The 26,066-nt window shown below is 33.8% G+C and overlaps 3 protein-coding genes across 5 annotated transcripts; 2 read left to right on the top strand and 1 right to left on the bottom strand.

The window, feature by feature from the left end:
* Nucleotides 1-5,146: 5,146 nt before the first annotated feature.
* Nucleotides 5,147-9,012, bottom strand: LOC140881582 (ruBisCO large subunit-binding protein subunit alpha). The gene is made up of 8 exons (XM_073287004.1): nucleotides 8,857-9,012; nucleotides 8,577-8,766; nucleotides 7,963-8,084; nucleotides 7,589-7,796; nucleotides 7,328-7,473; nucleotides 6,937-7,243; nucleotides 6,213-6,664; nucleotides 5,147-5,745 (listed from the first exon to the last, which is right to left on the bottom strand). The coding sequence occupies exons 1-8, from the start codon at nucleotides 8,911-8,913 to the stop codon at nucleotides 5,440-5,442; spliced, it is 1,788 nt and encodes a 595-aa protein (XP_073143105.1). The 5' UTR covers nucleotides 8,914-9,012; the 3' UTR covers nucleotides 5,147-5,439.
* Nucleotides 9,013-11,759: 2,747 nt separating this feature from the next.
* On the top strand, nucleotides 11,760-19,643 carry LOC140881980 (ABC transporter G family member 28-like). Of its 3 annotated transcripts, none has more exons than XM_073287682.1 (14): nucleotides 11,760-12,392; nucleotides 12,494-12,570; nucleotides 12,780-13,070; nucleotides 13,327-13,390; nucleotides 13,485-13,631; nucleotides 13,830-13,864; nucleotides 14,239-14,312; nucleotides 14,629-15,521; nucleotides 16,380-16,676; nucleotides 17,137-17,619; nucleotides 17,858-18,006; nucleotides 18,667-18,956; nucleotides 19,052-19,182; nucleotides 19,326-19,643. In XM_073287682.1, the coding sequence occupies exons 1-14, from the start codon at nucleotides 11,830-11,832 to the stop codon at nucleotides 19,480-19,482; spliced, it is 3,651 nt and encodes a 1,216-aa protein (XP_073143783.1). In that variant the 5' UTR covers nucleotides 11,760-11,829; the 3' UTR covers nucleotides 19,483-19,643. The 3 variants fall into 3 exon arrangements, 2 of the variants coding, with proteins under 2 accessions (XP_073143783.1, XP_073143782.1); XM_073287681.1 differs by having other exon boundaries at nucleotides 12,494-12,573; XR_012150104.1 differs by lacking the exons at nucleotides 19,052-19,182; nucleotides 19,326-19,643 and having other exon boundaries at nucleotides 11,761-12,392; nucleotides 12,494-12,573; nucleotides 17,860-18,006; nucleotides 18,667-18,808.
* Nucleotides 19,644-24,239: 4,596 nt separating this feature from the next.
* On the top strand, nucleotides 24,240-25,066 carry LOC140884093 (kiwellin-like). The gene has a single exon (XM_073290759.1). It carries the CDS (start codon nucleotides 24,311-24,313, stop codon nucleotides 24,950-24,952), a length of 642 nt encoding a protein of 213 aa, XP_073146860.1. The 5' UTR covers nucleotides 24,240-24,310; the 3' UTR covers nucleotides 24,953-25,066.
* The last annotated feature ends 1,000 nt before the right edge of the window (nucleotides 25,067-26,066 follow it).

Below are 26,066 nucleotides of genomic sequence, written 5' to 3'. Positions count from 1 at the left end.
TCAATTTAGTGTGACATCACACTTAATATCATAGTTTTTTTAAAAAATGATAATAATAAAAACAAAGAGGTCATTTACCCCTACTTTCTCAATTATGTATTTTTGTTGGGTATTTAGTAGATATTTTTATTATTTACTAATTAATTTATTTTTACATCTATATATCTATATCACTATCACAATATCTTTCTATTCTATTCTATAATAGAATTTGGGATAATAGAGACAAAAGAGTTTGTAGGTTGGTGTGGCCAAAATACAAAATTGCAACATATGATATTACCTATATTTTAATATAAATCAAATTTAATTAAAAAAAATTGTACAAACATGCAATGCATGCGTAAAACATTAGTATTAAATTAAAGTTTAGATATATATTGATTTTTGTATGATGAATGGTGAAATTCTCATCAATAATTTTTATATTATTATATTACCTTTATCTCTCAATGTGAGGAAACTATATGTCATCATTCCAAAATTTGATGAAACAAACTAAAAATTAGAAACAAAACACAATGCTACAAGCATATGACACGTATCGGGAAAAAAGAAAAAGAAAAAAAAAAGAAGCATATGAACTTACTCTGATTGGACCAACCTCTTCTCAAATGGGAGAGATCCAAGGTTTCATTCATTGCAACGTTCTGAACTTCTGATAAATACTGAGTAAATCCAGTATTTTTTTAAATTTTTGGTTTCATTACTTCATATATATTGTTGAAAATTGGGAAAAAAAGAACAAAATAATTACGATTCTTACACGTGACATATTATATTCCCATTAAAGATTAGTGTGAATTTCAAGACTTTGGAAAGGGTCGATTTCTTGTCTATTTGAAATAGTTTGGATATCTGCATAAAGACAACTTCTAAATTGGTGGGAAAGATAATAACATACAACGTGTTTAAAAAACACGTATATATACGTTCGAATTGTTTAAGATCCGGCCTCACCTAAAATAAAAATAAAAAAGTTTAAGATTCCTTTGGAAAGATAAATACTTTTTTTTTTTAAACAGGAAAGAGAAATACTAAATATATATATCGAAGTAAAATGGGAAGAAATAGTATTTCATGACGTTGTGTTATGTTTCAAATTATTTAATAATTTCTAATATTTTTTTAATTCTATAACTTAGTTAAAATATTATTTGAATGTACGTAGACTTTGAACATTATCTATTCTATTATATTATATACCTATTCTATTTGATAAAGGTTGAGTGTCTTACAATAATTATTTTTTGATATGTCATTATTCTAATTGTACCTTATTTTCTCACTGTATTGCTTTGGTTATGTAAAATTTTGGCAAATTTCACACTTCCATATCCATCTTTTCTTCAACTTTTTTCTTCTCACTTATCAATTACCTCTTCCATCTTTTTTTTAACCAATCTGCATAATGTTTGTTTCTATTATTAATTTCACACGTATATCTGAAATCAATTTGATTATATGAGCATATTAATTTTTATTTTCTCTCTAATAATTAATTTTCAACTATTAAATAATATATTATTCCATAAATAAAAACTCATAAAATATTCATATATTATATCACACACGCAATTGATTGTGCTTTTATCGTTAGTATTTTATTAAAGTCGAGAGGTTGATAAGTTGGTATGTTCAACTCCTCTTTATTTTGTCATTTAATATATATATTTAATTACCAAAACACCATTTTATTTTGTGATAACTACTTATTTACGAAAATGTCACTTTTACTATATTTTTTCTCCTTTTATGGATGTTTATTTAAAAAATGTCATTTTTTATTTCACTATTTATTATTTTTATTTTTATTTTCAGTTAAAACAAATGGATAGTAGAAGTCACGAAACGTTTGCGTCCGAGTACATACTAGTTTAAATGATATATGTAAAAGGAATATATGTACGCACCACATGATTAATATTAATTAGTGAAGAATATCATGACAAAAAAAAAAGTCAATTTTACACACACATGAATTAATTTGAATTGTCGATTTAAAAATACAAACTACTTATAGATAATAAAAAAAATTAGAAAAGCATACTTTCTGTGGTGAAAAATATTCCATTCTCTCGAAAATAATTTTTCCGCCCGAAATATTACTTATGATTAAATTCCTTAAATTTTTTTATTAGTTTAATTTGTATACGAATATTATTTACGAACCCGATTCCTCATATATAGAAATATTTAGGCCGTTCATTATAATTTAAAATGCATCTCATAAATAATAAATATAAAAATGGACGAGAAATGTGAACACTAGCTAAAAAGTCGTGTCCCTCACATTCCAGCCGGCACGCGGATTAAGATTTCTTCTTATTTTCTTTTTTAATTTTCTTTTTTTTTTTCTAATTTAATTTATCAATCTTTCCTCAGTCCTCACCTTCGTTTGGAGGATATCTGTAATATTAATTGGAGTGGTTAGTTTACATCTCTTAATCATTCTTAAACTATTTAACATATGCACGTGATGTGTACATATAGATTAGATTTTATCTAACATATATTGTATATAATAATTTTTTATATGAAATATAATAAGATTATATAATTTTTATTTAATAATCATTAATTTATTAATATTTATTTTATTTTGAAAAATAAACTATAGTTATATGGTAAGGATATTTTGGACAAAAATATTTAACATGACACTACATACCAAAATGACTATTATACATGTCTCAATGGTATATATAGATATAGATATCATTTATACTCTCGTTCTTTTAGATTATCTGCAATGGAAGTTTATTATAAAAAAAAAATTCGTAACTTCGGTAGTCGGAGGTTTAGAGTAAAGTACAAAGCAACGCACATTGCTCGTGTTTTTATAAAATATATATATCCGTTAAATTGAATCAACGACATGCTTATATTGGTCTAATGTAAGCGTTGTAGCACGGCTAATTGGCTATTTGTAAATGTTTTGTAAATTCAAAAGTAATGGTCACAAGACTCATAACATATGGTCTTGAATCACTCAAAACCTTTCGCGCGATTAATGAGATAATATTATTTAGGGAAAAATGTAATTTTCATCTTTTATATTTATCATTTTGCGATTTTGGTTTTATATGTTTTTATATTTTAATTTTAGTCCTGGTTCTATATGTTTTTATATTTTAATTTTAGTCCTGCATGTTTTGTTTTTTTGATAATTTTAGTTTTTTTTATTCGAAAAGGCTTACGTGGCACTTGACACGTCATCTTCACATCAGCATCGTATTGGTATCACATCAGCGCCATCAGAAAAAGGACCAAAATTACCAAAAAAATAAAGATAGCGAACTAAAACTGAAATCTGAAAATATAGATGACCAAAATCACAAACATATAAGACTAAAAAAACAATTTCCTTATTATTTAAAATTGGGGGAATTTGAACGCAAAGTTAATTAAATAAGTCAAAATACGTTGTCCCATAAAGAATCGATTTGAAATAAGTCAAAATGCTTTGTCCGATAAAGAATCGATTAGGTTCTGTTTGGATTGGTTGATTCAAAATTATATATTTTAAATCCGTGATTTCAAATCTTGGCTTGTTTTAATAAACGAAATTCAAGTGTTTTTTTTAGGAATTCAAGAAATTTTTTAAAAATATATTTTATATCAATTTAAGCATTTTCAATAGTAATCATGATAGAATTTTATATCAAATGTGATATATTTTTATCCCTATTATAACATATGATTTGCATGATTGCATCTGTTTCAAAGTAAAACTTAAAATTGGGTTGTTGTAGGAAAAATCTCAGTTCAGTCATAAGTATTTTACTATCATCTCAGTTCGATCTTAAATGTTTCAACTTTTCCGATTTCGTCTCAAATGTTACCAAAAAATTATCCGATTTAGTCTTTCCATCACTTTGCTTGTTTCAACTTTTCCGATTTCGTCTCAAATGTTACCAAAAAATTGTCCGATTTAGTCTTTCCATCACTTTGCTTGTTAAAATTAACCGTGGCACGCTAATTTAAAACACAAAATCCAAATCATAAAGCCTTAATTCCATTTTCCGACATTTTCTTTCTTTCTGGAAACACCATCAGTTCATCACCGAAGAGAAAAAGTCTATTTTTCTGAAACGAACGAGATGGTGCTAATGCTTATTTCACAAAAGCACGTTTGTGTATTTCCAACTTCTTCTCACATTTTTTTTCTCCTTGGATTGGACATACGGAGACCATTGTCTACTACAATGTGTGAAAATTTGTACACAGGACTGTTTTTAAAAATCGATTTTTCTGTATTTTAGCTCCGCAATGAAAGTTACTTCTTGATATTGTAGGCTTGGTTATATGATTTTTAACCAAATGATCTTGAAAAGAATTAGTGACATTGAAGCATTATCCGATACTAAATTCATTGAAGAGTCGTTAATCCGAACAAATTCTATCTACAAGAAAGTCAGAGATACATATCTGCTAAACACAATCGTCAATTTTGTTCCAAGAGGCAAAGAAGAAATTGAAATTAAAAAAAAATTTGTGAGCGATAAAGATGAAATCCATCTGCACAAATTAGAGCTTTGTGATTTGGATTTTGGGCTTTTAAAGAGTTGTGTACCGTTAGTTTTAACTAACAATGTAACGGAAGAACCAAATCGAATATTTTTTTAGGAAACATTTGGAACGAAACGAAGAACGTTAGAATATATAAGACTGAATCGAAAGAAAGGTCAATCATTTAAAACTGAACCGATATTATACCCTGTCATCATCAAAACCGTAGACATACCAAACTCAAGCAGAACATATCGACATAATTGTATCACTCGTGTTGTTGCTTAACACTTCTGATTTACACACTGCTCAATGAACCGCTCATTAGAATTTCAGCTCCGAATATTATGATCAACCTGTCACCGCAGCAACGGTGATAAAGCAAAACATGAGACGGATCAAAGAAAAATTCGCGCAATCCTCCACTTTCTGGATATGTAATACCCAAACTCAATTTTACTCCCAATCATCTCGACCTCGAGAATCAATATAATTTTTATCCAGTAAAAAAAAAAATCAAGCTTTGTCACGCCAATCTGACCGATAGTGCTCATCGTGTAATAGGATCGACTTTTCTAAGTCTATAGCCCCAAGATTTCCAGCTCTGCATACATACTGTAACGAAGAATAGACATAGAATACAAGCCACTTATTTTTAATTCAAGCCTAACGCCGCCTGAGGAATCGAGTCAGTATACTCGACAAGTATAGGATGAACAAGATAAATGATACAGTAATTTATTATCTTAAGGCTTTAACATTCGGATTCTCGGCAAGAAACAATTCCTAGAATTCAAGAAACAGATGAAGTAGAGAAAAAGAAACCCTTTTTTGTCTACTGCTCTCACTCCATCTACCACCGAGAACCGCTGGACCAGATGGTAGATGCTTCCAAAATTCCTACGAGAAAAGCTAAACGATGCTTGATCACACTGAGTAGGTGCCCATACCCGACGGGGCACCAGCGCCAGCAGCTAGAGGCGTCTTTGGCTTAGCTTTCTCCACAACTATGGCTTGTGTGGTAAGCACCATTCCAGCGACCGAAGCAGCATTTTGCAGTGCACATCTTGTTACCTTAGCGGGGTCGATAACTCCAGCTTCTACCAAGTTCTCATACTTGTCAGTCATTGCATTGTAGCCAAACTCCCACTCGCTGGCCTTCAATTTCTCTACGACCACCTCACCTTCGACCCCAGCATTTTGGGCAATCAACAAGGCTGGTGCAACTAGTGCCTGCAATCACAAGATGTCATATCATCAATGTTAAAACCTTCACATTTAAAAACACCAAATTGATGGTACACAGTGTCCATACGATTTAATACTGCTCAGCGGGGCCTAAATCTCTTGTTAATTTCTCTCAATTTAGAAAACAAACACCACCTTTTATATAATCTATAACATTTCTGACTGACACAAAATTTGCATGATAACTATATCACGATAAAACATATCAAAGACATAATGATTTTAACACTGTCTATCTGATTCTAGGCTATATTTTTCAATTGCTTGGGCGAATCAACTTCATTTCAGTCCATCCATTCTTTTTCTTTGGATTATCCTATTTTAGTATAACTATTTATCCTTTATACTCAAGGAAAAGAGGAACAGAACCAATTGAGAAGAATAAAAGGTACTAGCTAATAATAGGTTGTAGGCTTGTAGCAAGTAAAATGGAAGATCAAAACACTTCATACCTTTTGAATTATATCGGCACCCAATCTCTCCTCTGCATCTTCAATTTTCTCCTTAATGGTTGGAACAACAGTTGAGAGGTGCACTAATGCAGCACCGCCTCCTGGCACAATGCCTTCCTCAATAGCAGCAAACGTTGCATTTTTGGCATCCTCGATACGAAGCTTGCGGTCCTCGAGCTCTGTCTCAGTTGCTGCACCAACCTTGATTACAGCAACCCCACCAGATAATTTTGCAATTCTTTCAGCAAGTTTCTCAGAATCATAAACCGACTCTGTTTCTGACAGTTCCTTTTTAAGCTGAGCAATCCTAGCCTGCAGCTCATCTTTGGATGCTGCATCAGCAATGATGGTGGTGGAATCTTTGCTGATGGTTATCTTTCTTGCTATACCCAACTGATCCACATCAGTGTTTTCCACAAACAAGGCCAAATCAGTAGCTTGATATTCAGCCCCTGAAATTCGAAATATAAATGTAATAGTTGAACATATTCTCAAAGCCATATATACTACCAAAACCCAGGATTAAGACACTGTAGTGCATTGATAAAAAATTAGTATAACTTGGTAATTAATCGATGCTCTCATTCATTTCCCAAAAAATTGCCCAATAAACCTTCTTTCTTTCACTCCTCGCCAAGATTATTGAGGGTCGGTTACTTGTTGGCATATATTTATCATATGTAAGAATCATCAAGCAGGAGTTTTTCTGAAAAATTGGCTTTACCTGTCAAGATGGCAATATCTTGAAGAAGTGCTTTCCTCCTTTCTCCAAAACCCGGAGCTTTTATGGCAGCAACATTCAGAATACCCCGAAGTTTGTTTACAACAAGAGTTGCCAAAGCTTCTCCAGTGACGTCTTCAGCAATGATGAGCAAAGGAGCTCGCAACTGAGTAGTCTTCTCAAGCAAGGGAATGATATCCTTGATCGCAGAAATCTTCTGGTCCGTGACTAATATTCTTGCATTCTCAAATTCAACAAGCAGCTTCTCTGGGTTGGTGACAAATTGTGGGGAGATATATCCTCGATCAATCTGTAAACAACAAATAATACATTATGAAAAGGTGAGCATACAAGCAGATGCAAAGAAAAAGAAAATCTTTATGCACAAACAGACCTCCATTCCTTCTTCTACGTCAACTGTAGTTTCAAAGGAAGATGATGACTCGATGGATAATACACCGTCTGGTCCAACCTTGTCAACAGCATCAGCAATCATCAACCCAATGGTATCATCATTTCCGGCAGAGATAGTGGCAATGGCTGCAATATCCACCCGGTTAAATTTTCAATATCAAAGCCATGGGGGTCCGTCACCAATCACCATTTTAAAAATTAGACATGCTAAATTGCAGAATTTATCAGCGGAGGTTAATACCTTTGATATCATCACGACCCTTAATGGGCCTGGCTTTTTTCTCAAGCTCATCAACCAAACCCTGCACAGTTTTATCAATGCCTTTCTTCAATGAAACTGGATTTGCCCCAGAGGTAACACTTAAAAGGCCAAGTTTGATAATTTCGCGTGCAAGAATGGAAGCTGTGGTTGTCCCATCACCAGCAGAATCGTTGGTCTTGCTAGCAACCTTCAAAAACAATATCAAGCTTCAACACCACGATTAATCGAAAATGATACAAGGGGAAACATACAGAAAACACAATCAAGAGTATTAAAAATAACTATTAATTCACAGAAAGCAATGAAGTTCCATCGTATTCATGTGCTGGAGAGAAAACATTGGGAAAGCATACCTCCCTAATCAAAGCAGCACCAGCATTTTCCATAGCATCAGGCAATTCTATGGCTCGAGCAATTGTCACACCATCATTGACCACCTTTGGTGCACCGTATTCATCCAGTACAACATTTCTTCCTGCGTAACATTGGACAGACAAAAAATAAACAAGCATCAGATGCATGACAATAGCAAATGCATTAAATAGATGGACTGGTCCATAAACAATATCAATCTACAATAACTATAAATTTCTAACCATAGGAATCTAAAAACATCCAGAGTAATTCATCCCTCTTCATCAACCAAAGCACAATATAAATATATAGCAAGCGAAATACAAGATTATCAGCTAACCAAAATTACTCGCTAGCCAAACAACTGGTAAACAGATTGAGAATGAAAACCAATTAATCTCCAATCGTATCAAGACAACTCAATTAACCATATAAATATCAAACTGCATGATTTTCCACTCATCCATTCAAACCATCTAACCAAGACACATGAAAATAGAATAACAGACAGCAGCTGCTCATGAATAATTCCGAGCAAATTTACATCCAACCACTACAAATTCGATTTTATTGCACATATTAAGCAATTTTATTTTTTATTTACAAAAATTACCCCTGGGTCCGAGAGTAAGACCAACGGCATCAGCAAGCTTATCGATACCAGCCTGCATAGCAGCCCTTGACTTCTGATCAAACGCAATTTCCTTAGCATTGGCTCTGACCACAAACCGATTCTTGGTCTGATTTTTCCCGAACTTCTGCCCCTGCTGTAACTGGCTCACTTTGCGGCTCTTCAATCCACCCTGTAACAGAAACCCAGAAATTTAGATGCATAAAACAACACAAAACCGAGTAAAACAAGAAAATCTGAGACAAACCCAAGAAAGAGATACCTGTTTGGAAGGAGAAGGGAGGAGCGAGGCGGTAGATATGGCATTAGCTGAAGCCATTTTCTGGGGAAAATGTGAAACTGGGTTTAGGTGGGATTTGGGTGCTGAAACTGTGGATAAGGAAGGAAGGGGGCGTAGAGTGTTAGTTGAGAGTTAAAAATCGCAACTAGGGCTTATAGAGAGCCAGCGACTTCCAGAAGTTTCCGCATAGTCCAAATATTACTTGGGCCACTAGTCTCGCTCACTGTGATATCAATCAAAATGTAAGGCTGATTGAGCTTGTCACTGCTTGTGTGCGCGTCTAAAGGATGGTGGAATATGTATTTTTTTTTTTATTATTATAAATAGTTAGAAATTTGATTTTATTTATCAATATTTTTTCGAATGAACTTGTAGTACACGGATTTTTCATTGCTATTTACTTTGATTTACCGGTGGGTGTTCACGGTTCGGATAACCGCCCGATCCGAGCCGAAATCGAAAATTCGGTTCGAACCGAAAACCGAACTGAAAATTCGGTTCGATTTTTTTCGCGGTTAACCGAACCGAAAAACCGATTTTTTTTTTGCTTTTTTTTTTTTGAATTTGAATTTTTTTACCAATCAATTAATATGTATATCAATATTGTGTGCCCATAAAATTAATTTTATTGAAAAACTGAAAGAACAAAAGTCATCATTCGTTCTTTAAAAAAAACATAATTGGTTTAATTACTTATCTAATTATTCAAACATACTTGAATTATGGATTCAACTTGAAAAATGTATTGATTTAGTGATTTTAAAAAATATTGATTTTTGAAATAGAAATAATTAAAAATTAATGAAGTTATTTTATTATATTATATATACACATATTTGCATTATATATTACATTATTTTTATAAATTCATAAATTATTATTATTGAAATTAAAAACGTTAGCAATTTTTTTTGTTCTAAGTGTAGTTATTTTCAAATATATTTTTCGAAGTATTAAATCACAAATATTTGATTTAACCATTAATTTTTTCCAAAAAATTATTCGAATAACTAAAAATATTTAGTTTTTTTTAAAAAAATTTATTTTAATTTTTTTTTTCTAAAAACCGATTTTTAGAGAAAAAAAATTTTAAATTTTTTTTTTTAAAAAAAAAACCGAAAAACCGAAATAATTTCGGTTAAAAACCAAACCGAACCGCTCAGTTCGGTTCGATTTTCGGTTTGGCTTTTCGAAGAATTTTAACCGAAATTTCGGTTCGGTGGGGTCCAAATCGCCCGAATGAACACCCCTACTTTGATTAGCGTGATTTACATTACTTTACAAGTCATTTCATTACTTAAGAGTTTACCTAACGCACTGTTGGATAATGACTGCGAATTTTTACGTCATAAAAAATATATAAAAAGATAACATATGTCACGCCCCGCTCCCGGTGACCTTAAAATTTCAGGGTTTCACAACATATCTGACACTTTTGAAAAAAAAATTATTTCGATTTTACTCGATATCAAATTAAACAATTTTAGGAGTGAGGTGGTTAATTCAAAATACATACAAAAATACGTATCATTGAACATTCATTTTATCAAATACTATCACAAAGCAAATTTGTTTCTATACATAGAATCTATTGATTCAAGCACAATATTAGGATTCCACAAAGCTAATTGAACATCACTTCCTCTTCCGACCGTTTCGTTTCCATGACCTGTCATCAGCATTGCAGTAATCAGGTCATGTTGCCTTTGTTTTCAAACCAGGTTGTACACTTTGCAACAACTTTGTATATAAAACAATGTTTTCATAACCGGACATATGATCGACCATTTTAATTGGACGGTCGGACCGGAAAACCGTTTATATAATATAATATAATTAGTAATATATTTTAAATTTAAAAATCTAAAAGATGTATATAAATAAACAAAAATATATTTATCATAGTTTAAAAAAATAAATAACTATATAAATATATTTAAAATATTAATTATAGTTATATATACTATATTTTTAAAAATAAATAAATTAATTAAAAAAATATAATAATAAAAAAATATTATTTTTAACGAAGTACAAATTTCAAATAATCATGTGTATATATATAATAAAATATTAAATTAAGATTTTAAAATTAAAAAAAACAATTTTAAAAAATAAAATAAAAATCGAAAACCGGTTCAACCGGTTCTCTGGCCGGTTCTTGGGACCAGTTCTTGGCCGGTTCGACCGATTTTGACCGGTTCTTGACCGGTTCTAAGCGGTTGAACCGTTAAAACGGTTTTTAGGGGTACTTCGGACCGGACCAGTGACCGGTTTTCGGTCGAACCGGCCGGTCCGGTCCGGTTTTTAAAACACAGATGTAAAATATTAAAATAATATTTGAGAGAGCTGCTAAGAAGCATTTCTCAACTATTCTTTTACAAAAAAAATTTTATAAGATATTTTATTTGTCTCTATTTAATTTATTCAAAATGATTGCACGTTTTTTAAAACTTAGTTAATAAAAGTATATTAATAAAAAAAACTAAATGTGTAAAAAAATGACTATATATTTTTTACACTAACGAAAAAGCAAAAAAAAAAAAAATTACAATTAAGATAGATATAGTAATTTTTATAATTATTTTTAGTCCCTAGAATTTAATAAATATCATAAATTTACAATCCTTACAATTTAGCCACAAAATTAATAGCGATCATTCAGTATGCTTCGTTTTTAGAGTTGGACTAAAAATATTTTATGAAGAAAATATGAGAGCCGAAAGTGTATATTTTCCACTTAGCTTAATCATATGCCAAAACCAACTACTTGATTAATTTCTCTGGCCCAAAATTAGAACTCAAATCCAACGGTTGGAACCCATTCATCCCCCTAAATCATCTCCCCGCCATTTCTTCTCCCAACAAACAAATCCTCACTTTCTTCATTTCTCATCTCTAGCATGTGTACCACACTGTTTATTTTCCGAAAATTGCTCAAGATTTCAGTATGACATGAAGATTACAATGAGATTGGTGACGATAATAGTGTTGATTCTTGTGTTGGGGGCATTAATCTCCGCGACCCATGCTGCGTCCGACAATGAAACCGAAAGCGGTACCGGAAACGAAGGTAACAGCGACAGCACCACCGGGAACGAAGGCACCGGCAACAACACCACCGGAAACGAAGGCACCAGCGACAGCACCACCGGAAACGAAGGTAACAGCGACAGCACCACCGGAAACGAGGGGAACAGCGACATCACCGGAAACGAAGGAAACAGCAATAGCACCGGAAACGACGGCACCACCGGAAACGAAGGCAACAGCGACAGCACCGAAGGTAATAGCGACAGCACCGGAGACGAAGATAATAGCGACAACAGTTCCGAAGATGATACTGGTACCGACGGCGATGGCAGTGGCGACGATGGCAGTGGCGACTTTGACGGGGCCTCCAACAATCCGGCAGCTGTGCAAATCCTGACAGAGGTTATCTACAGCCGTTTTAGCAATTTCACCGCCATTTTCAACGATGATATCGTCGAACATCTAGGTTTTTGCATAAGCGATGCGTAAGTTACACAGACCGACTAGGCGACTACTCCATTGCTGTAATTTCTAGTAATATGTTTATACGATGTGAACACTTTTTGTGTGCCAATCTTCCTTGTAGGGATGCTGAGTGGGACGCGGCATTCAACTTTTCAAAGAATACAGAGTTCTTGTCAGAATGTCTCAAAACCACTCGTGGTAGTGTGTTTGAATGGCCAAAATGTTTAGTAGCTGAGGAAATTATATTGCTTTAGGCAGTTGGATTCAATATAATGATCCTAGCTAGTATATTTTGTGTTCATTTTGTTTACTTCTTGTATTCTCATACCTTATTCTTAGCTTCTGAGCTGTGGTCATCTAATGTTTTTAAAATTTGATTGATACCCCTTAAGCTTGCTTCATTACAGGAGACGTACTGCCACGGTTGTGCACGGCGGCAGAAGTAAAGTTCTATGGAGCTAGTTTGATGCAAATTGCTGAAGAAAGTAGCGACGCAAAGAGTAGCAACTACCTAAAACCAAACAAGAATTGTAACTTGTCCTCGTGGGTGTCCGGTTGCGAACCAGGATGGGCATGCAGTGTGGGGAAAAATAAGCAAGTTGATCTCAAAAACTCCAAAGACATACCAAATAGACTTCTTAATTGTCGGCCTTGTTGCGAAGGCTTCTTCTGTCCTCATGGCCTAACATGCATGATACGTGAGTTTCTGCCAAAATCATTCTTCTAGTGATGCACATAAAGCACTGCTGCTTCCAAAATATAGATTGGGGGTGTTTTGTGGATTGTTTTCCTGTAAAAACCATTAGACCTCGATATTTTTTTTGTTGGTAAAAACACTGCAAAAACATGGCCTTAATCAGCATTACTTGTTAGTTTGTTTCTTGTTTTAAAAATTTTCTTCATGCATCTTATAGACGCATATTCTAATTGCGTTCCTGTTTCTTATCATCAAAGCATGCCCATTAGGATCTTACTGCCCTCTGTCGAACCTCAACAAATCCACGGGTATCTGCGATCCGTGAGTCACGTTTTTTTTTCTGCAATGACAAAAATTTGTTTAGCATTATGATTATTAGATTTGAATAGGTATTAATTCTCATATACATTTGAAGGTACCGTTATCAGTTACCTCCAGGGCAGCCAAACCATACCTGCGGTGGGGCAGATATTTGGGCTGATTTTTTGACCGGCACAGAGATATTCTGTTCAGCAGGATTTTACTGTCCCACTACCACTCAAAAAATACCCTGCAGTCGTGGGTATTACTTCTTGTCTCAAATCTTGTTGCAAACTTCCATCAATACCATTATATGTTTTTGTTTTTGGTGCCTACATGATTTGGGCATGTCTAGCATTAATTTATCTCCAATTTCTCTTTCACACTTCCGAACTGATTTCTCTTGTTTTTAGGATTTTTTTTTAATTTAAACGCTGAAATTATTATTTTCAATTTGCAGACATTACTGCAGGGCTGGTTCTACTGAGCAAACAAGTATGTACCATCTTACTCTTTTGAAAGCTTGATATGTTTCATATTACGTATTTGGTGGTTGCCTCATTCAATGAAAACCATGACTCAATTAACTAAAATTTCTAAATTTCATGTTTAAAGGAACACGATGGCTACTATTATCGGAGTTGTAAATAGATTCACAAGAATTAATGATATGCATAGCAGTACTTTTGAGTAAAAAGATAATTTTGCTTGAATTCTATTTCTCAAGATCATGTTGTCTATCGAATTGTTGTGTTGTGTCTTAACACTGTAAGGTGATTGCTTCTGCAGACGAATTCGTTTTTCCATGTGATACATTGTTTCGTTTTTCTTGAGCATTACAACAATAATTCACGCGGGCTAAAATGCAGAGTGCTATCAATTGGCGACCTGTGAACCTCAAACAACGAATCAAAACATCACTGCCTATGGTCTCATGTTTTTCGTAAGCTTCCGCCACTTGATTTATTCGGTATCGCGTGTGATATTTCCGATGAGACATGGCTGGAAATTTCGAAGCAAGGGTTTCCCTTCGTTCTGTTAAATGGTTTCTAATTTTCTCTTTTTTCATTCAATAATTTGCTCATTACAGCAGAGTATGAGTCAACATGTTTCAGTACTCAATCTCTATAGTATTCTGCATCTTCAAAGAAAGCACACCACTGCGCGATCACTTGAAAACATTACTATTTTTTTGTGTATTTGGCTAAGCAAATGTCACTTAGTAATAGCTTGAATTATTTTCTTTTTTGTTGGTATAGGGTGGAATCACTCTAGTACTTCTCATTATATACAACTGTTCGGGACAAGTTCTGAGCACTAGAGAAAGAAAGCAGGCGAAATCCAGAGAAGCTGCTGCAAGAAGTGCTAGGGAAACAGTACAGGCACGTGAAAGATGGAAATCAGCCAAAGACACTGCAAAAAAAACGGCATCTGGGCTCCAATCACAACTTTCACGAACATTTTCACGCAAAAAGTCAGTGAGGCAGGAACCGCTAAAGATTCCTGGCCAGCCTAAACCTGGATCTGATGCTGCATTGCCACCCATGCCAGGTGGGGGATCTGACCAGAAAGCAAAGAAACAAAGCAACCTCACTAAAATGCTGCATGATCTTGAAGATGATCCTGATAGTCATGATGGCTTCGATATGGATATCGGTGACAAGAATCTGAAAAAGCAAATGCCGAAGGCCAAACAATTGCATACTCGCAGCCAAATTTTCAAGTATGCCTATGGTCAAATTGAAAAGGAAAAAGCTATGCAAGAGCAGAATCAGAACTTGACTTTCTCTGGTGTAATATCTATGGCATCAGATGTTGAAATCAGTAGGAGGCCACCTATTGAGGTTTTCTTTCAAGATTTAACTCTTACTCTGAAAGGTAAAAAGAAGCATCTTTTAAGGTCTGTGACTGGAAAACTAGTACCAGGCCATGTATCCGCCGTCATGGGGCCATCAGGTGCTGGGAAAACAACTTTTCTTTCAGCATTGACAGGAAAAGCTACTGGATGCATTATCACTGGTTCAATTCTTATCAATGGGAAAGACGAACCAATGCAATCATTCAAAAAGATTATTGGATATGTTCCTCAAGATGATATAGTGCATGGAAACTTGACAGTGGAGGAGAATCTCTGGTTCAGTGCTAGATGCAGGTAGATAGTATGAAATAATTATGTTAGTTGACGTTTGATTACTGATTGGTACTTTATTGATCAAATACTACTTCAGAATGGATCCTCTTATCTAGCAACTAGAGAAGCACTAGCATCTGCAGTGTGACTAGTGTTGACAGTAAGATGATCGGATTTTCATCATCAACGTGCATGTTCTCAAAAAAAATTTATGACATTTTTCTCATGCAGTTAACATTATTATTCCACCAACATTCAATATTTTAATTGTAGTTGTTTTTTTGTTGGGTGGATTGAAGGATATATTTCCAGTACTTGTATTATGTCATGCAAGACATATTTGATAAAAACATGAAAGGTTTGAAATTTATGGTCTTCCACTCTTACTGCCAGTTCCTAATAGAAATCAAAATGAAATAATTTATTGAAAAATTAAAGTTTTTCTATGTTCACTGCATACTTTACTCCATTGAACTATACTTGTTTAGCGAACTATGTTTGTGCTTTGTTCTTGCTCATTTAAAATTCTTACTCAATTTGGCATAATCATTTGGAGTTTGATCATTTATTTTTCCTTGTGTCTATATGAGTGATTATGTTCCACAAATTTGATGGCCCTTGATCCCATCAACAATCTTCATGCCATGATTTGTCCCTGCATAGAGAACTTCCAAAAGAGATGCATCAAATGTTTTATCTAAAAGAGTTCAAAGTCTTAGTAGCCCTGATGTTTGTATCTCGAATATGTGCTGGAAAATTGTTTTTGCTTACTCTTTAAAAATGTTTCTTGTGGCTTCTTGATCAATTCTTGTGCCAGTTTCATATAGATGTGTCCTGATGTTAGTGCTCTATTTTTCTTTTTCTCCCTTTTTTTTCTAGACTCTCTGCTGATCTTTTGAAACCAGAGAAAGTCTTGGTTGTGGAAAGAGTAATCGAGTCATTGGGATTGCAGGCAGTTAGAGACTCCTTGGTCGGAACAGTTGAAAAAAGAGGAATCTCTGGAGGTCAGAGGAAACGAGTAAATGTTGGTTTGGAAATGGTTATGGAGCCTTCACTCTTAATCCTGGATGAGCCCACATCTGGCTTGGACAGTTCTTCTTCTCAGCTACTACTGAGAGCCCTTCGCCGTGAAGCTCTTGAAGGTGTAAATATATGTATGGTGGTTCACCAACCAAGGTAATTTTGACTTACACATCTATATGACAATATATGACCTTGATTCTTCCCTTACCATTCTTATTCAAATAATTATTGCTCACACCAATGCATCCTCGTGTGGCTTTGAGAAAACCAGCTATCGGAGGAAATATATAGCTTGTGACCTACATTTTACTCAAGCACTCTTATCATGTGTTGAAATGGAATTATTTCTGTATATGGTCTAGTATAATTTTCAATGCAACTATAAATGGATTTGTTATTAGACTAGGGCAACTACTGTCGAGGTCTTTTCATATGGCACCATCCTCACTGATTTCAATTGAACTCTTTGACTTCTTAATATTGTTTAGTATGAATTTAGTGTTGGTATTGTCTATCAGCTTTCTCATTCTTGTAGCTTGGTTTAGCAGAGTCTTGTTGCAACACAAAAATTCTGACATTTCTGGTGTTCCCTTTTCCATTCTCTGCTCTACAGCTACACCCTCTTTAAGATGTTTGATGATTTGATACTTCTAGCCAAGGGTGGGCTCACGGTGTATCATGGATCAGCAAAGAAAGTTGAAGAGTACTTTGCTGGAATTGGGATCAACGTCCCTGAGAGAATGAATCCTCCGGATTACTTTATTGACATCTTGGAGGGAATCGTAAAACTAAATGCTAGCTCAGGTGTAAAATATAAGGAGCTTCCTTTGAGATGGATGCTTCATAATGGTTACCCTGTACCACCAGATATGCTTGATTCTGCAGGAATGCCATCTGTAACTGGAGATTCAGCCCACGGAGGAAATCCAGCTGCTACTGGCCCTGATCAGTCTTTCGCGGGCGACCTTTGGCAGGACGTCAAGTATAACGTTGGACAGAAGAAAGACCATCTACGACTTAATTTCAATAAATTACAGGACTTATCCAATCGAAAAACTCCAAGTGTATTTCAGCAATATAGATACTTTGTGGGAAGGTGATTTTTTTTTTTGGCATTTCTTTATTCAAGTTTCTATAGTTTTTTACAAACGGTTACTTTCCATGTGTTTTGCTTACTTAGTGTTTGCTTATGAGATACTCATGTCATAAATTTTTTTAAGGAATCGGCACTCTGTATTTTTAACTCATGCAGATCAAGACCTGTAATACTTTTGTTACTAAGTGGCAGCAGGCTTCGGTTTTTGACACAGTTTTTTTATTCTTTTTTTTTTCAGAGTAGGAAAGCAGCGACTACGGGAGGCTAGGATGCAAGCTGTTGATTATTTGATTTTACTCTTGGCTGGTATCTGCTTAGGAACACTTGCCAAAGTGAGCGATGAAACCTTTGGTTCAACGGGATATCTATACACTGTCATCGCAGTCTGTAAGTTTTAAATTCCAAATCAACACCTTTCATATTCCTTGGATTCCATGGTTTGAAGTTCCAGATATTTTCATGTCTATAACTATAATTTAACCAAGATCCTATCATCACTTCTGTACCGGTACATCTTCCTCGGATAACTGAGGAAGTATTGTAGGTGTCTATCAGTTTTATGATATTAATTTGGTTATTGATGCAAAGTTATATGAAAAGATCCCTCGATTAGGTGATCAAAAGTATTCAGTTTCATCATCATGCAAATATAGGTTCTAAATTTTGTGATATAGTAAGCGAACTAAAAAGTAGAAACTATATGGCCTGTAATCTTGGGTTCTAAACCTATTCAACAATAATAAAAATTATGCATAAACTACACAAAGTTACAATCACATTCAAGGAAAAGGTGTGTTGTAGTGTCTCTGCGGGAGGTCACAAACGTAGCCAAGGAAAAAAATTTGCGCTATAGTGTCTTCTATCTTGGTTGATGAGCTGAATCATTGATCACGTTTTCAATTTTATGCTTATTTCATCACTCAACAAATTCTTTGTGTACTTTTATTTTTATCATATAGTTCAATTTGTAGTCTCTGAATATTCAGCTTATGCGACACAATCTCGCAGCCAACAACTTGTCATTCCATATTTTCTTCTATTTTTTAGCCCTTCTGTGCAAGATTTCCGCTTTGAGATCATTTTCTCTGGATAAGCTACACTACTGGAGAGAAAGTGCTTCTGGAATGAGCAGCTTGGCTTACTTTTTAGCAAAGGACACGATAGATCATTTCAACACGGTTGTAAAACCAGCAGTTTATCTATCAATGTTTTATTTCTTCAACAATCCCAGGTCTTCTATTTTCGATAATTACTTCGTGCTGATCAGTCTCGTCTACTGTGTTACTGGAATAGCGTATATTCTCGCCATCTACTTCGAACCTGGTCCAGCCCAACTGGTGCGTGACACCAACTTTTGTTATGCTATCTGTCACCGACATATCTTAGTATATATGATATGATACCACGTACAAAACTGTTTTTATTTATGCAGTGGTCAGTTTTGCTTCCCGTTGTTTTGTCTCTTATTGCTAACCAAGACGGAGACACATTTGTAACAACAATAGGCGATTTTTGCTACACTAAATGGGCGCTGGAAGCGTTTCTACTAGCAAATGCTAAACGGTACGATAACCCCTTGCAATCTATAGAACTATTCTCCAATTTTTTTTTCCTCCATGTCATCATTTACTATTAGAATGTCTAAATATGAGTAAAATTTTTGTGAGTCTAGTTGATCAATACTAATTTTCTTGACTTTGCTGCAGGTATTCTGGGGTATGGCTGATTCAAAGATGCGGTTCATTAAAAATAAAAGATTATCAACTGGAGGACTGGTATCCTTCTCTAGCATATCTCATCGCAACTGGTATAGCAAGTAGAGGACTGGCTTTTTTCTGTCTGGTCACTTTCCAAAAAAAATAAATAGTTATAGGGATGCCTTTAAAAATGGCCATTTTGATCGAAGGTGGATTCTTTTTACAGAAGCTCTGTGAAGGGTAGGATGTAGTTTTGCTTTCTTTTGTAGTTAGCACTTTCGATTAAAATGAGAGGCACAAGAGGAAAAACAAGGGTTTTTTCATTCACATCGTCACATTTTATGCATTTGGGGTTTACCTCCTTTCTCATATTAGCATATATAACATTTATAACACTCAAGAGATGTAAAGGTCGAATATATAAAATATAGGAGATGTTAATCAAATAACCCGAAAAAAAAGGATACGGTGTAATTGGTGGGGATTAAATCACCATTGCTTTTCAGTTATCCATATTGATGAGAATTCATTTCACCAAAAATTTAAAAAGTATATATATATTTTTTGATGTTGTGTACTTGTGTTATGTGTGCATTTTATTTATTTCAGCTATAATAATATTTTTTTAAGGAAAGAATAGTATAAGTTTAATCGATTTTTTCTTTACCACCTCCCCTGCACGAGTCACAACACAAGAAAAAGCAAGAAGAAAGTAATACATTATCATCGAGTCAGATTGGGTCGAAGATATCGGTGGTATGATTTTTTTGTGAAAATACCAGCATATGTTTATTTAGGAATATATATAATAATTAAAAAAAATGTCGAAATTAGTTATAAGTCGTGACTCGTGGGTTGAAATCAACAATCTCCCAGCCCAAAGTCAGAGAAAGTCCAATGACGAACCATAAATAAAATTTGGTACATACATATCAAAGCATTCATGCCTGAATTCAGATTAATGTCACCGTCTAGCAATTCTCGACTTTTGTGAGTTTCAGCAATAAATTTGATGAAAGCATCTATTTGTGTGGCGGCTTCTTAAGTCAAAATAATATTTTTTTAAAAAAATGCGAGTGTAATTATCGGGAGAAATATGTTATTTTATTTTTAAAAAAATAGATTAATTTGTAAAAAAACTTGGTTTAAATTAACATTGACATGTTCAAGTTCAACCACCTGTTTAAGTTTAGGGCTGACATACCGTATAAAAATATCGAATTATACCGATATTGTACCGAAATTTTTTTGATATATAGACATTTTTTCGGTATATCGAATTTTTTTCGATATTTATACGATATCAATATAAATTTATTTCATACCAAAATTCTAAAATTTCGGTATTAATATCGGTATGAATTTTTTTCATACCGATATTTTTTATACGATATACCCAAAAACTAACCCTATTCAAGATTGAGTTTGGTGTGCTCCATGTATTTATTTTTCGACCCAACAAATCAGAACATTGATTTCCAATTAGGACCATTGACATTATCTAGAACACGGTTGAGTACATGTCGCCCACAGGGCCAGGGGCGGATTCAAGAATATTATCAAGAGACAGACGAAGAACCAAAGATGACATATATATATATATACATAGACTTGATCCTCCGCACCCTAGGGTGCGTGGAATCCGTGCACACCCGTGCTCAAAACAATTCTGATTGACTTGAAATTTTCACGATAGGATCGTTTCAAAAATACGAATCCAACGATATATCGTATGCTACAAATTTTAATCTCGATGGCCGGAATCGTGAAGATGACCTGAAATAGGGTTAAATGTGCAGTTTTTGGTCATCTTCACGATTCCGGCCATCGAGATTGAAATTTGTAGCATATGATATATCGTTGGATTCGTATTTTTAAAACGATCCTACCGTAAAAATTTCAAGTCAATCGGAATTATTTTGAGCATGAGTGTTCACGGTAGGATCGTTTCAAAAATACGAATCCAACGATATATCATATGCTACAAATTTCAATCTCGATAGCCGAAATCATGAAGATGGCCGGAAATAGGGTTAAATGTGCAATTTTTGGTCATTTTCAAGTATGTATGTATATATATATATACACACACATAACAAAAATTTAAATATAGTACTCCAAATCTCCAATAATGTAAATAATATTGTTAGATTTCAAATTTAACTTACAATATACCCCTACAACTTGACATTTTTTTTTAAAATTATTAATAACTTCAATCGAAAAACTACAAAATATATATTTTCAGTATAAGTAATTTATAATATTCGTATTAATTTTCACAGAAAAAAAAAATTTCTTTATTGCGGTTGTTACGACTGTTAAAATCAAATTCAAACTCACAAGCTTGTAAGCTAACAATTCCCGTTTCAACAATTTTTTTTCAGGTTTAAAAAAACTTAAACTCATTTGTGTTTAGGTTTAAAAACTTAGTGTTTGAGTTTTAATTTTTTAAAATTACGAGACACAAATTTTCGAATCACTTTGCATATATTAAATAACAAAAAATAACTTAAGGCTCTTGTATTTTCGTATTTGGTTCATAATTTATACTCATAAATTATAAATTTATTTTAAATGTGAGAGTATTTAAAAAAAAATCAAGGGAGGGCAGCTGCCCTCCCTTGCCCTTTAATGGAGCCGTTCCTGCACAGAGCACTATCCTGCGGGTGACGCGTCGACTCATGATTGGTTAAAATTAGTGGGCCCCACGTGAGACCCATTTTTTTTTGACCAATCATAGGGTTATATGTCACCCGTTAATGGAGCCGTTCCTGCACAGGGCACTACCCTGCGAGTGACATGTAACCCTATGATTGGTCAAAAAAAATGGATCTCACGTGGAGCCCACTAATTTTAACTAATCATGAGTCGACGCGTCACTCGCAAGGCACTACCCTGCGGGTAGCATCAACTCAACCCTAGAACATATCGGCGGTCCACGTCATGTAGAGACGTTAAGTATTATCCCATCGCTTACCCGTCAAACAGTTTCGCGTCAAAGAAAAAAAAGGTTGGCCATTGACATTATCTAGAACACATTGGCAGTCGTTGTTAATTAATTAATTGAATCTTTGAAATATTTTTTCATGAATTCCATGTTCACAAAAAATTAATGCGAAATGCTTTTACAGATCAATTTAATTTGAGTCAAATATCCTATTTGCATTACACATAAAAAAATTATTATTATTTATGTAAAAAATATTATTTTTTATCGTAAATATAATTAAAATTAACACGTCTTACATATAAAAATCCATGACATCATCAAAAAAGACCTATTCTTTTTTTTATTATATTTTTTGGTCTTAGTATAATTCCAAATGTCACAAAAATGAATTAACCTTGAACTAACGCATAAATCATGTTAATTAGATAAACAACAACATTGGACAAACATCATGCAATATAATCTCTTTAGAAAAAGCGATGCCTAAATGTTTCCCATGTCCCATTTCTTGTGATTGATAAAGTGATGCGAGAAAATTACCTAAATACTTATAATACAAATTTTATATCCAGAAAATCTAAAAAACGTACACTGTATCTTATATATAAACTCTTTCCATATGTTTGATGCATGAATTTATTCTAGATTTTTAATAAATAAATAAATAATAAGTCTTATTTTTGCTATATCAATTTTCAATAAAATTATGAGTTTTTTCCGTAAAAAAATATTTTTTATGCACGGATTTTGCTTCAAAAATAAAATACATAGTGTAATATATCTCAAAATGAGTAAAAAGAATAAATTTAAACAAAATTCTTATAAATCAGTGTTAATAAAATAAGTTTTTCCACGAAATAAAATTGCTCTGGAGTCATAATTTAGTTATGCTTATATATCGACGTAACTTTTCCATTATATGATTCATTTTTTTAGATTTGTTTTAATCACTTTATTTATTAAAAAATAACGACACACTAGCTTAAATTATTGGTTAAAAATTGTATCAAAGCAAATTCTTACACCAATTTCTAATAATGTATAAACTAACCCAAAATCCTTTTTTATTTTTTAGAATCTTAAGGATAGAACTATTTTATTTCACAAATGTAATTTGGAAAATTGAATTGAAATAAAGAATATAAGTAGGCAGGATTCCAAATCCAGCCAATCTTTATTTCCAAATTTTATCTACATCTTCAAGTAGATATGAAATTTAAAAATTTATATGGGGAACAAAATGTCCTGGGGAGAAAATTTTCATATTTATTTTTTTCAAAAAATAAATAAATAATTCAATTTTTTTTCATTTAAAAAAGTTGCAAATTTTCCATTTTGTTTAACACTTTACTACGAAGAAATTTGGTCATTTTGTTCTAAAAAAATGGTCATTTTTTATTTTTTCGAATTAATTAAATTAATTACTAGTAATACCGTCGTGTACTATTTCCCAATCCACACGTTAGTTGGCCAACGACCTTACTAGATCTGATAATTTCACAGAAGAGGAATGACACACATTTGAAATATAATTTCAATGGGTGTGAAGAGGATTAAATACAAGACGTCCAAATCAATATATCACGTGGGGTGTAAAATGTAAGATTAAGATAGTGTTTGTAACTTCTAAAAATAAGTGATCATAAATTTTTTTCTTAAAAAATTGTTAAGAAAAATCTTCCAAATACATATTATAGTACCGAACGCTTATTGTTTTACCTAAAACTATAGCACGCTGGTGGTAATATGGTGCAAAGCGCACAACAACCCAATCGTCATGATAAGATTGCTCTACCAAGCAAAGACAATTGTTGCACAATAAAACTACCAAGATTGCAATTTTAAAAATCCATCATAAAATAATAAAAAAATAAATAACTAAAATTGCAAATTTCCGAATTAATCGGGCGAGACCGAATAATGTGTAGTATATATATATACCCCATCAATCTTTTTAAAGCATACGCCAAACTTTGCAATATAAATTAAGTTCCTCCTTGTTCTTCAATCACACCTCAATTTTATCATTAATAAATTAGCTATGGGGTCTGAGATTTTAATAATAAGCGTTTTGATATCCTCTTTCATGAGTCTCGGGATCTCCCTTTCCTCCTGCAATGGCCCTTGCCAGACACTAAACGATTGCGCGGGACAACTGATATGCATCAATGGAAGATGCAACGACGATCCCGACGTGGGAACTCACACATGCGGCGGCGGAAGCACCCCCGCGCCGCCTTCCGGCGGAGGGAGTTGTCAGCCATACGGCACCCTCTACTGCAGCGGCCAGTCTTACCCTAAATACAGCTGCTCTCCACCGGTCACATCCTCCACGCCCGCCAAACTCACCCTCAACGACTTCAGCGCCGGCGGAGACGGCGGTGGCCCGTCCGAATGTGACGATCAATATCACAGCAACGGCGAAAGTGTCGTCGCATTGTCTACCGGATGGTACGCCGGCGGGTCGAGGTGCGGGAGGATGATAAGGATCACGGCCAAGAATGGGCGTAGCACGACGGCGAAGGTGGTGGACGAATGCGACTCCAGGAACGGCTGCGACGCCGAACACGCGTACCAGCCGCCGTGTCGGAATAATATAGTGGATGGGTCTGACGCCGTGTGGAAGGCTCTGGGGCTGAACGAGGATTTGGGGGTGGTTGATATTACATGGTCAATGGCCTGATATATTTTGCATGCATTAAAAAGTGTGATGTAATAATAATAATAATAGTGTTATACATATGAAAATCGATTAAATATAATATAAATGAATAAAATATTTGGAAAATAACGAATATTTATGATAATAAATATTGAACTTTTATAGAAAATTGATGATGTTGGTAGATCTAGCTAGCTAGAATATTACAAATTTACAATTCCCCTTGGATCAAGTCATGTATTTTTCACCTCTCAGTTTGAAAATGGGCTAAGTGGTATTTCCCTCGAAGAAAATATATGCATAAAATTCTACGTTATCACTTATCACTCAAACTAACTTTAAAATTTTTAGTTGGGATAAATTTGTTATAATTGAATATCGAGTTATATCAAAATTTTGATTTTAGTGTCAGATGATTTATAAATCGAACTTATATTTTTAGTTTATACTTAAAAAAAAGGAAATTCTCTTAATAGAAAAATTAGATAGATCGTAGTTAAAAAGGTGATTTAGGAATGAGATTAATTTAAAGAGTTGTACAGTTTCAATTACTTAGATAGTGTTTGGGAGAGCTTAGTAGCCACACCTACATACTAATTACTAATACTTAAGATTTGTCAATAAAATTTGATGACACCAACTTTTGCATTCATACTTATAAGAAACAAGAAATTATACTTATATTTAAAATTATCACGAGCCGACGCGATATACTGATGCAATATGTTTCTAGTGATGGATGATTTTAGACTTTTCCGGGGCTGGAATCGCCTTGATCATTATTATTATGCCGATTGAAATCTGGTATGGAGTAGTAATGGTGATTATCCCCATCCAAAGTAGTTGCAGTACTACCCTCTTCATAATTATTGATCTTCTCCATCATTTTCTTGTGCTTCTCAGCAAACATGGCTACCCTTGTTCCTTCCACCAAGCTGCTTATTAATGTGTTTATCAATAGCAACACAATCAACAACACAGGCAGTACTACTCTCTTTTTGCCCATTTTTCCTAATTAAGAACCTGCCATATATCAATACAAATTGGTGTAATTAATTAATTAATTGGTTGCATGAAAAATTGTTAATGGACATGCATGCAAAGTGTAACGAAAAAAATAACAAGTTTTTTACTA

This window comes from Henckelia pumila, chromosome 2 (genome assembly GCF_033568475.1).
Source record: "Henckelia pumila isolate YLH828 chromosome 2, ASM3356847v2, whole genome shotgun sequence".
In the NCBI taxonomy this organism is placed as follows: Eukaryota; Viridiplantae; Streptophyta; class Magnoliopsida; order Lamiales; family Gesneriaceae; genus Henckelia; species Henckelia pumila.
Note: the sequence above shows the minus strand (reverse complement) of the source record. Positions and strands in the feature narration are given on the sequence as shown.